This window comes from Plecotus auritus, assembly GCF_963455305.1.
Source record: "Plecotus auritus genome assembly, chromosome: 6".
Lineage (NCBI taxonomy): Eukaryota > Metazoa > Chordata > Mammalia > Chiroptera > Vespertilionidae > Plecotus > Plecotus auritus.
Genome location: NC_137773.1, coordinates 8,371,957 through 8,384,417, shown reverse-complemented (window position 1 = coordinate 8,384,417; position 12,461 = coordinate 8,371,957). Strand labels below are relative to the sequence as shown.

Below are 12,461 nucleotides of genomic sequence, written 5' to 3'. Positions count from 1 at the left end.
CCTTCGGAGCCACAGGGCCACATGAGCTCCACGCAGTTTCTACACCTTATGCTCTCCATTGCTCGCAGGATACTCCAGAGCGATTCCTGATCCCAGCAGGCATCATGGTGCACGAAGCCAACATGGGCATGGACATGCACACATATCCCACACACCCACAGAATATGCATGTCGATGCTACAGCTACCTACTCACAAACCAGAGATAACTCCCCCCATCAGACAATCGTAAAGTGCAGGATGAGCTGAATTCCTTTCCTCACCTCTCCACATCAGAGTTCACTTATCTTCTTCAAACACAAAAGCGCAAATGACCAGAATGAAATACAAGCAGATAAATAATCCCAGAGCTCAAAATTCAAGGCAACAAATCTTCCTTAAATTAAATAAACACTTCCCTCTCGGCCATATCTTACCAGCTAGAGTCACATCGGTGACTGATTAGGCTCCTCTCTAATTATCTCACCCCCCTCCTCAAGGTCACATGTCTCCCGGCAGCTCTGTGGCTTCAGGACTGGGGTTTGGTGTACGTGTTAGTTCCCTGTCCCTAGCACACGCCCCTAAGATCCTGCTCCTTGTAGGATTCAGCTCCGGCCTAATCTCCAGCCCCCAACCTATGGTGAGTGCTATGCCTAGGCCAGGCTCCCAGCCGAAACCTTTAGGTTTGTTCACGCTGACCTTGGACTTCCTCTGCCCACTCCCTGGCCCCCCTTCCAACAAAAGGAGGTGCTGCAGGTAAGGGGGACAGCTCAGATTTATTTTTTCCTGAGAGTCAAAAGAAGAACTCTACGGAGCAGGGCTCTAAGTTTGCAGGACGGAGCCTGCCAGCGGTCCCAGACACACAAACAGCAACCAGTTCCTACTCACAGCAGCTGCAGGGACACCAGCCCGTCAAACAGCCCCTTGGCAATCTCGGTGATCTTGTTCCCGTAGAGCACCCTGGAAAAGAACGGAGAGACGGCGGTCACTGTGGATGTGTGGCCACCGGGACCCACTCATGTAGGAGACTGCCACCTCAGCCACTCGGGAGGAAAGGCTGTCAGAGTCCCCTTCCCCATCCGCCTCATGTCACCAGGGAGGTGGCCGCAAGTGCCACCTGGGCTGGGGGGACAGGCTGCCCGGGAGGCAAGGAGAAACGGGCTCTACGCTTTCACTCCTGGGCAGCCCAGCCCAGTAGGTGACCCCCGGTGGGAAGAAGCAGTCCCTTTGTGGTGCCGCCCGGAGCTGCCAATGTGACTCACACCCCGACAATAAGTAAGATGTGGGGGAGGCTGGCTGGCCCTGTGTCCTCTCCCCTTCAGCATTGATCAGGCTAAGTCCAGCCTACAGGCTGTTTCCTTTCAGTCTCCCATCGCATCCTGGGAATTCCTGAGCTGAGTCCTCCCATCATCCATCTAGACAGGCATTTGGGTGTCTGGGGTCCCACCCAGCTGGCTCAGAGACTGCTGAGTCAAGGACTGGCTCTCAGGAAACAGGGGGACAAGGAACTGTGAGCTCGGTGGGATGGCGGCTTCTACACTCTGCCCCCCTCATGTCCTCTGAGCTCCCAGAACCAAGGACGCCAAGGTCTTTCACCCCTCACACTGGGTGTCTAGGCCCGGGCTGGTCTCTGGCGGCTTGGGAAGCTGGGAGGAAGGCTGCTGGGTCTTCCACTCCGGCCGGGGCCCCAGGGCTCCCGCTGGCCCTCGGCACAGGCACCAAGACCCTCGGCCTCTCTCTGCCTCACCCACGGCATAGACGTGCTGCCTCTTGGGCCCTGAAGCACACTGAATGGACGCAATAGTCAACCCCCACCCAGGCTGCTGAGTGTCTTTGAGGAGGTAAAATGTGAGGATGAGGAGATGGTAAACGGGAGAGAGCAACCAAACCCCGTTTTCTAGACGCCCCCAGGAGTGAAGAGTGAGCGTCTCGCTCGGCCCGCGGGTGTGTTTCACGAATGTTTCAACAAATTAATGACTAAATAAAAGCCAGCATGATGGCTCAGGCTCCCATTCTAATTCATATTAACGGCCTGCCGCTCACTGTGCCCCGTGCAGCAATGTCACTGCCTGCTCGTCTCCTGATGTCCGAGCTTCCGCACAGCAGAGCTGGTGGGGGCCGGGACCAGGGGTCTGGGCAGGGGGCCCCACATCATCCATCACGTATCTGTACGGGCCCTCCCCAAACCTAGCGGGTCTGAGCACACCCCGCAGGCTGGCAGGGCTGTGGGTCCCCAGGCGGCATCTGGGTGTGGATCCTTCCTGCATCTTGACATCACCCTCTCTTTCCTGGGAAGGCTCTCCTGAATATTTTGATTACTGCTTCTTACGACCTGTCACCCTGTTCTTACTGCTTTCTCTCTTTTCATGACATCATGTAATACTACTGATATATAGGGTGGGGCCAAAGTAGGTTTACAGCTGTTCGTATAGAAAGTAACAAATAATAATACAAGAATAAACTGTGTTTTGCATACTCACAGCTGTAAACCTGCTTCCCGCCTGCCCCCTCCTCACCCCCCTGTACTCATTTATTGTAGGAACATCATTCTGGGCCTCCCCGCCAGCCCATGAAGACAGGCTGTGGTGACACCAGGCGGCCTGTTCGTGACTGGTCCCTGGAGCTGAGGACGGGCCAGGCGTCCAGCACAATCAACGTTGAAGGACTGAATGGACAGGGATGGGTGAAGGCGTTCCTGCCCTTTTCCACGGCCATTCTGAGTTTGGACTGAGTGTTCGTGTTGAAAGCCCACAGGCCCCAGGTCTTGCCTGTCCAGGTCACTGCCATTCTCAGACCCCACATTGATCTTCAGCACAGAGGGTGTCACTGAGGGGTGAATGCATAAACTGGGCGGGGGCGGGGAGGGGGGCACTTCCCTTAAACAGTGCCCTGATGTAGTTCAGAACCGGCTAGCGGCAGGCCAATTTTAAGTCTGGCAACCATATTTTGAATTTCTTTTCCTGCAGGACCGAAGCACCTCGCTGTCTTCAGACTATTCCCATATCCCAGCAGGGGGAAGCGGGACCTGGGGACCAGGCCAGTGGGGCAGGGGTGGGATCCTGGGGGCACAAGGCCGCTCTCCCGTCTCCTCTGTGGTCGTCAGCATGACAAGCAGACGCTAATCTCACACGCAGTCCTGTCTGATATCCCAGCCAGATGTCCTACCCGATAAATGCAGCTAATTTTCTCTGCGAGCAGCAAGGCCACGGCGGCTGCATGGAGACACCTCCCGTCCTCCCGCGTTCTCGGCAGGTGGGGCCAGGTGGGGAGATGTGTAGCTTCATACCTGCCCACGGGCTCATGAAGCAAACAGGCAGAGTGTGGGCACTGGCCTCTGAGCAGCCACACTCCTGCCCGGTGGGCAGGCCACCAAGGACATAAGCAATACCGGCCGGCGATGCCTGTGCTGTGTCCTGCTGTCTACTTTTCACATCACCCCTGTGGCAGCAGAGCGTGAGGATCGTGGGTTCTGGGGCCGAATCCAGCCGCTCCCGCTGGTTACGGAGGACTTTGGGTGAATTACATGTATCTAATTACATGTATGCCAGAGATTCAGCCAGGATTGAAACGACAAAAACACCTGTCCGCGTGGAGCTCGGATCACCCATTTTCTCCGACGAGGACGGAGTCTGTTTAGAGGGTGCTGTGAGGAGGGAGCTGCAGGCTCCAGGCACAGCACCTGGTACGCAGCAGGCGCTCAGTAAGAGCTGCCGGTTATTCTAGTGGCTGTGACAACTGTCACCATCGAGTGTGCGTTGGGCAGGGAGGTATCGCTGTCCCCTGTGCCAAGGGTGAGTGACTGACAGTCAGGACAAAGCTCCGCCCCTTCCTGCCCGGGATGGGGTGGGAGTGGGGGTTTCTGAGCCCAGGACAGGCAAGGAAGGACTTGTAGGATGGGGCCGATGCTTCCTCCAACACCATGAGCTGGTTTGGAGAAAGAGTCTGAAAACCAGGGGAAGAACATGAGCTCCTCCCTGGACAGGCCACATTCGTGGGGCACTGGGCAGTAAACATCGGTAATAAACATCTGTTACAAGTCTCTCCCCACCTCCCCGGAGAGCACGGCCCAGGCCTGCGGGGTGGGAGGGGGAGCGTGGTTAGAGTAGAAGATGCATTGGAATTAAAAGCCAATAAACTGGGAAGGCTGCCGGGCAGTTAATCAATAGAAATAATGCATTTGGGTTGTAGAAATATTCCCCCAGATCAATTTCCCCTGAAGAAATATTTGTTTCCCTTACCAGCTGCCACAAGTGTGTAAGGGAACATAAAGCCTTGACAAAACCTCCTGAAAACTATGGATGTATTTCCCCCCAACCCCTCACCCCATCCCTGGCAACTACTCCCCACTTACAGCGACGTGAGTGATTTCAGACCCTGGAAGGCATCGGGAGCGATGTCCGATATCTGGTTCTTGCTGATGTCTCTAAAAACATGAACAGGAGAGTCTGAAAACGTGGCTCAGAGGTATAACGGCCATTCCTATGTGCGAATCAAGCATTTCAGGTATTCAAAATGGTGAGAACTAATTCACCAACCAATTTATTTATTCAGAGTGCAAGAGAAGGGGCATCAAGACCATTCAAGTCAACCGCCTCATGCCAAAATATAGGGAATATATTGCGTGCAAATCCCTCTCCTGACTTCAAAGCATGGCCACCCATGGCACCTGCCCTGGGCGGGGCTTTGCACATGTAAGCCCTCCTTTTGCAGGTGGGAAACTGCACCCAGTCAAATCAGGGCCGTGTCTAGGTCACACTGCCAACAATTATAGCACAAATGAAGCAGAATTCGGCCCCACCCAAACACAGGCCAGGGGTCCTCTAAGCGGCCTGTTCTACCTCATGCCTCAGCAAACGCTTATTTTCTCCCCAAAGTCCTGAGTCATTTCCCCTCCCCAGTGACGTTTCCTCCTTGACCTGCGAGGTTCTGAGCAGGACTTAAGGCTTCACCTGGCTCAGGGCATCCTCCAGCCGTGTGAGCAACTCATGCTGAGGTTCCCAAGACGGTGCTGAGACCTGGACTTGGCGCTGGCAGTGCTCCCCTCACAGGAGCAGCCCCAGGCCCAGGAAGTCCAGGCTTTATGACACTGTGAGCGAGAGGCAGGCTGTGTGAGAAGGCAGCTGGCCTGGCCTGGCTGGTGGAGGGGTTTTGGAGCCTCCTCAGAGCAGGAGGCTGCTGTGTTCCAGCATCCCAGCAACCTCTGAGCATCCCAGGGACCTCTGAGCATCCCAGCGACCTCTGAGCATCCCAGGGACCTCTGAGCATCCCAGCGACCTCTGAGCATCCCAGTGACCTCTGAGCATCCCAGCGACCTCTGAGCATCCCAGCCACCTCTGAGCATCCCAGCCACCTCTGAGCACCCCAGCCACCTCTGAGCATCCCAGCCACCTCTGAGCACCCCACCCACCTCTGAGCATCCCAGCCACCTCTGAGCATCCCAGCCACCTCTGAGCATCCCAGTGACCTCTGAGCATCCCAGCGACCTCTGAGCATCCCAGCCACCTCTGAGCATCCCAGTGACCTTTGAGCATCCCAGCCACCTCTGTGCATCCAAGCCACTTCTACACACTGGCCTCGAGCTCTTGCTAATGGCTCTTCACCGAGGAAGACTGTCTCGCAGGTCACTGGCTCTGGGATGGCCTCAGGCTCCTGTCGCTGGACAGGGAGATGCTCCAATCTCAGCGACAAGGAACCTCTCCCGCTCTTTCTCTCTAACAAAACAAATCAATAGGTCCTTGCTCTTGTGCAGAAGAGGGGCAGCTGGGGTCGTGGCGGGTCAACGAGGAGGAGATGGGAATATGAAGAAGAAAGCACATCAAAGCGGATTCCTGAGCTACCGCCTCCTGCCCACTCCTGCCCTGCTCCTCTCCTCCCAACAGCCTTCTGAGCCCTGTGGCCCCCTCGCCGGCCCCGCTCCCTCCCCTCCATGCCGCCAAGGCCTGCAGGTTGAAAGACACTTCACAGGTCAGGCGTCTTGGGCACCGCTGTCGGGCTTATCTCTTTAGCTGCCGAGAGGGCCTTCTGACAAATCCAGAGATTGTGCTTGCGAACTTGTCGGCTTACCCCGGCTTTCCTCTGGCGCTCCGTTTTTGTCTAAGGGTCTTAACAAGCAAATGCCCGGATTATCCTAAGCTTGCTCACCTTCAGCACTGCTGCCTAGCAAGGAATTTCAGGCGAGCACGCAAGGTCTGCGTTCAGGTCTGAGAGCAACTGTTTTATTATTGTTGTTTCTCCTGATCCTAGACGTCCCCCCGAGGTACTCAGACGTCCTGCATGCAGAGCGAGTTCTGTGGCCAGTGGGGAAGCCTTGTGTTAGCCTTGGGGGGGCCACCTGGGTTCCAGTCCCCGGTGAGACTTGGTCCCAGCCTCTACAGCACTAGGTGCATGTCTCGTGGCTTTGGAGGGGGTGGGAGAAGGAACAGTCTAGGTGGGAACTGACCATGGTGGTCACTTCGTCCTCATCCCTAACTCTGCTGGAGGGAAGCGGCAGCCCAGGGCCACCAGCTACCCCTGGGAGGGGAAGCAGCGGGGACCGGGAGTGGCCGGACGGGGCTGTTCAGGCTCAGAGCTGGCACCTGGAGCCCGCCTTCTCTCTCTGTGATGGAGCAGCTCACCGCGGCGCTGGACAGGAAGGCAGCCTGGAAAGGCTGAGGGTGCCCGCCCAGCTCCGTGCTCGGCCCCTCCCAACCCACCCAGGGTGGTCCCAGAACAAACTCTGGGTGTCTGGGTCACTCTCGACCCGTAGTCCTCAACCTCAAAAACGTCACCGGGGCGTTTATTAAAAGGCACAGTCTGACTGGGTTGGCGGGGGAGTTGGGGTAAGAAATCTGCCTATGTGACAAATCCCCAGGTGCTGTCCATGCAGGTGGCCCCTGAGTCATACTTCAGGCCACAGTGTCCTAGAATCTGGTCAGTCTCAGACCCACCCAGTCTCCTGGGACTTATAAACGCAAAGGCTGAGAGGGCGTGGCCTTCCCAGACGCTTTGGGACAGAAGTAGCCGATTCCAGGGCCGACAGGGGTCAGGGGTCAGCGGGGAAGAAAGATGTGTGACAGGTGAGCTGGAGCCCGTGGGACCCTGCTCTTCCCGAGATGGTGCTAATGGGGAGCTCAGCACACCGTCCTGGCCCGGCCGAGCAGCACAGGTGTGTCCCCAGGGTCAGGGCCACCAGCTACCCAACCCCGTAAGGCCCGGGGTCCTCTCTGGTGCCCCCGACTTTCCCTAAAAATGGCTTCTCCACCCGGATACAGGTTTTTACCCGGAAATGCTGTTACACTAGGCTGACCACTGGAAATGGGTGGGAACAAAGCCATTCATTCAGGCAGAATTCTTCACCGTCGTCTTATTATTAGAGATAAGGGAAGGATGCGGTTGAGGGGAAACCTGGGTTCGCTGGCTAATAGAGACACACTTGCCACGCATACCTAGGAGGAATTCACGCTTAGGGTTTTAAAGTCTGTCCTCACCAGGGGTCCTGCTTCTCCCCAAGCCATCGCATGTCAGCGGGAGAGAAATGCTGAGTGGTCTCTCTTCCCCACCATTCCCTTGGGGAAGAAGGGGTATCATCATACACATCAATAGAAGTGATCGAAAGTTAGAGTCCCTTCCCAGGGCGCGACTGAGAAGGCCTTCCGAAGTTTGCGTACACAGATCACGGCGCGTCCAACAGGGGAAGACAGGGCAGTAGCACACAGCCAAGCTCTAAATTACCTGGACTTCACCAAAAAGTAGAGCAGGAACTGAAATCATGCAAGAGATATATAGGCTGGGCAGGGACTGAACTTGTCATTTGTCACTGAAATTACTATCTGGCTGCATAATCAAGCTGGGCTTTAAAAATGAATGGGGGGGGGTGCGTTATGGAGAGTGAGCCGGGGAGGCAGGGAGCCAGGAGATTAATGGGCCAGGGTTTTAAATATTAAGGCCCATATTTATCCAGCTCCTCCGGCAGGAATGCTGCCAAGGGGAGGGAAGAGCGTGCGAGGGCTGCCTCATTAGGCCGGTTTCCACTCCTGGAACTGCACCAGGAGAAGAGCCTGTTTGGTTTGGATTTCCAGGGAGATGGGGAGTTGGCTTCCTGAGATCTGAGGGTGAAGCCTACCAGTGCCACTGCTTCGCCGCGCGTTTATTTTTGACATAAAAGGAGTCAGCGGGCACTTAACCTCTTTAACGTGGGCCTCGTCCTCCAGGGAAACAGATGCTTCAGCCCCGAGTGGAAGGGAACAACCAATCCCTGCACATCCCCCTGCCTCTCTCCCCTCTCTGTGGGGCCAGAGGGAGTAAGTGTGGTGGAAACGGCACCGTGGTGGTTGAGCTGGAATAATGATTTCTTAGCCTGGAAGAGGGAATAATGGCGTTGCCTGTCCCCACCCCGCCCCCCACCACCACCAGATTCTTAGTAGCTATGATGGGGATGGATGGGCCATTTCTGAACCCCACTAGCCCCCTGCAGAGGGCCTGGTTTGGTGGCTCACGGAGCAGTGCTCACGGGGCCATGTGATGGGGAGGGTGGTGCTGATGCTCTCCGTGCTGCTGTGGGAGGGAAGGGGTAGAGGTCTGGTGCCGCCAGGTGTTCAGAGCACGTCGTGGTGGCAGTGATGCTGGTTAAGGTGGTCACGGCGATGGTGGGGGTAATCACGGGCAAGTCATAGAGTTGGAGGATAAGAACCTTCTTATCTCACTTCGAAAGATTAGAAAGGTCTTACCATAGTCTAAAGGGTCCCGGGGATCTAGGCCTTACCTGCCTCTCCAACACCGTCCCCACTACTTCATTCCTCACTCGCTCCCCACGCACACTCCCCTTGCACACTCTGCACGCACATTCTCCATGCACAATCCCCATGCACACTCCCTCACACACACTCCCCATTGCACACTCCCCATGCACACTCCCTCACACACACTCCCCATTGCACACTCCCCATGCACACTCCCTCACACACACTCCCCATTGCACACTCCCCATGCACACTCCCTCACACACACTACCCATTGCACACTCCCCATGCACACTCCCTCAAACACACTCCCTCACACACACTCCCCATTGCACAATCCCCATGCACACTCCCTCACACACACTCCCCATGCACAATCCCCATTGCACACTCCCCATGCACACTCCTTCACACACACTCCCTATGCACACTCTCCCACGCACACTCCCCATGCACACTCCTTCACACACACTCCCTATGCACACTCTCCCACGCACACTCCCCATGCACACTCCTTTACACACTCCCTATGCACACTCTCCCACACACACTCCCCATGCACACTCCCTCACACACACTCCCCATGCACACTCTCCATGCACAATCCCCATTGCACACTCTCTCACACACACTCCCCATGCACACTCTCCATGCACAATCCCCATTGCACACTCCCCATGCACACTCCTTCACACACACTCCCTATGCACACTCTCCCACGCACACTCCCCATGCACACTCCCTCACACACACTCCCCATGCGCAATCCCCATTGCACACTCCCCATGCACACTCCATATGTACACTCCCCTTGCACACTCCCCCACCCACACTCCCTTGCACAAACACCCATGCACACTGCCCATGGCCTTTCACGCATCCTTCCCCCGAGCCTGGCATGACTCACTTCCTCTACTCGGCCACCTGCACATAGAGGCCTTCAGGACAAACCCCCCTGAAGCCCACCCACCATCACTCTCTGTCCCCTCCCTTCCCTTGTTTTACTTTCTGTGCGTAGCAACTTCGAGGGCTGAAGTTAATGTCTGTGCTCACTCACAGACATGGAGGCCCCGCGAGAGCAACGCCACCTCAGTTCACGTGCTGACCACAGACTCTAACCCAGCTCCTCACGCCCAGCGGGTGCGTGTTGAATGGCTGTGCGAGGTTGTAGCAATGCTGGTGACAGTGCTGCAGAACGACACAGCCACTGCCACCGTCCTCGGAAGCTCCTACTCTAGGTCCACACCTCAAAGCCAGGGAGCGGTAGGAAAGGGGACGGCGTTTTTAGGCCAAAGGAGCTCCACTCCCGCCCAGACCATTTCCTTTGCTCTTGGAGCGGCCCTAGCTGTCCAACCAGGTGTGTGGGTGTCAAGACCCTCCCGCCTCCCCGTCAGAACACAGCACTGCTGAACCTGAGCTCCCAGGCCTAGGGCACTGCCCGGGGAAAGGTGAGACCGCCTGTCACCTGAGCAGGCTGCCCACCACACACGACATGCTACCCCCAAACCGAACGCGCACGGGCTCGTTGGTGCTGGGTGGAGACTCACATTCGCTTCAGTTTCTTGTACGGGGTGAAGGCTCCGGCAGGGATGGACTTGATGGAGTTCTGCTCCAGGCGTCTGGGAAACAGAGCAGAGGAGAGTCAATTAACCTTCCGCCCATCACCCAGGGGCGCTGAGGGCCCTGAGGGCAGGAGGGTCCCTCCCGTCAGGTGGCGCACATTCTGGGTCAAGCAGGCCAGGCAGGCACCGTGCAGAAGCCAGAGACGGGTGCTCTGCTGCATGGAGCACCCGCCCGGGGCTCGAAGAGGTGAGGTGCCCTGAGGACCCGGTTTCTGCTCATTGTAAGCTGGCTCCCGAGGCAGCGGCTTCTTCAGGAAAAGCTCTGGGGGTAACAGATAGAGCGCGGGGACGTCAGGGGAGAGAGAAGAGAGGAAAAAGCGAAGGACCGGGCCAGCCACGCTTGGTGGAAGTGTGTCACTATTCACATAGAACTGCCACCCTGCCGTGGGGTCCTGGACAGGCACACATGAGAGCGGCTGACTTCATGTCTGGGTTTCTTTTTTTTTTTGAGGAATAATTGACATATACTAGCAACATTATATTAGTTTCAGGTGAATAGCCTAATGACTCAGTATTTATTCCTGGGGTTTTCTTTCTTTCTTTTAAAAAAAATATCTTTATTGATTTCAGAGAGGAAGGGAGAGGGAGAGAGAGAGAGAAACATCAATGATGAAAGAAAATCACCCATCAGCTGCCTCCTGCACGCCCCCTACTGGGGATCGAGCCTGCAACCCGGGAATGTGCCCTGACCACGAACTGAACCGTGACCTCCTGGTTCATCGGTTGATGCTCAACCACTGAGCCACACCGGCCAGGCTATTCCTGGGTTTTTCAATCGGCTGTTCTAATCTGATGGAGGAAGAGGCTCCCATCTTTAGCTCCTGCCTGACATTCATCAAGCTGGCTCCCCGACATCCTGGCGGCGTCAGGGGACCCGGCTGGACTATTCACTGCCCTGGGCAGCTGCTCAAATCTAGGGCTCTCCCATCTTACAGACTCCCCTGAAAAGCGTCCTCTCCTATTACTCTGGGAAGACGAGAGCTGCTGCAGACCCGGGGCCTAGAGCTTCCGTGGAAGGGAAGGGGCCGTGGGGAGCGAGCGTGCACGTCCATTCTTTATTCTTTCGTCTCTCAAATGACTTCCTGTCACCAGGAACAGGTGTGGTGGGAACGGGCCTGGGCGGGAGGCGGCCTCTATTAGAGGTGCTGAATGGTGGCCCGGCCCAGGCTGAGGACGCAGCCTCTCCCCTCATCCATCTCCCTTGTCTCCCAGGTGCGGATCCTTTCATCACCTCCTCATTCGGCACGGAGGCTCCCCATACCTCAGCGGGAAGACACAAGGAAAGGTGTGTGGGGAGGGGTGGGGGTGGGGGGGGGTAGGAGGAAGTCATGGGAGGAGCCAGCTCCCTCCGAGGCCACGTCTGGTGGCTGCACACTCCTGGCTGGGACGAACCTATTCATCTTGAAGAGTAATCCCCGCTGCAGAGTGGGGGAGACAGTCGTATTAATTTGTGCCTCCGCGATCTCATCTTCATTGGGGAACAGAGTATCTGTTACTGGAACGGCTAATGGAGCAGTTTGCCAGCAATTTTCCCATTTCAAACAACATCTCGGCTGCTAATGTGGAAGGGTTTGTCAGGCCGACCCATAACACAGACAAATCACTCCCCAGGCCAGAGGAAGGGGGAGACAAGGGAGAAGGAGGGGTGGGGGGAGGAGAGGGGGAGCATCGGGACAGATCATTCCAGGCTGCCGGGTGAAGAGTGTACAGATGAGACTGCACGGTCTGCTGAGAAAGCCTCTGTGGCCGCTGGAGGGGCGGGGTGTGTGTGCTGCGGGGCACGTGGGCACAGGCTGGCTGGGCAAGGGACCTGGCTGGCTCACAGTGAGCCACAGAGATGCCACGAGGTCTCAGAGGCCTGGTCTCACAGCCACCCACCTAGGCCACTCAGGCTGGCCGCCGTGGCTGAGAAGTTCCAAGGACATTTGCGTTCTCCGGATAAGCAGCGTTCGGCAGTGTTTTCTCAGCTCAGACAGCAGCTCTGTGGGTCTCTGGGGCTGCCAGACAGGTGGCAACTGCTCTCCAGGAATCCCGAGATCCCCCTGCCACTCGGGCGAGGGATTGTGGCTGGTTGGTGCCTCAGGAGGGAGCCACTGCCTGTTAGCCATGGAAACCCTCTCAGCTTTGCAAGAGGACCCGCTGCT

At 56.6% G+C, this 12,461-nt stretch overlaps 1 protein-coding gene across 2 annotated transcripts in view; it reads right to left on the bottom strand.

Annotated features, from left to right (window-relative positions):
* SLIT3 (slit guidance ligand 3) overlaps positions 1-12,461 on the bottom strand; it is a 560,992-nt gene that overhangs the window by 80,952 nt on the left and 467,579 nt on the right. For both annotated transcript variants that reach the window (XM_080675632.1, XM_080675633.1), the window contains 3 exons: positions 10,243-10,314; positions 4,330-4,401; positions 867-938 (listed from right to left, as the gene is read on the bottom strand). In XM_080675632.1, the coding sequence (XP_080531758.1) occupies positions 867-938; positions 4,330-4,401; positions 10,243-10,314 (216 nt within the window). The remainder of the gene's footprint in view (positions 1-866; positions 939-4,329; positions 4,402-10,242; positions 10,315-12,461) is intronic.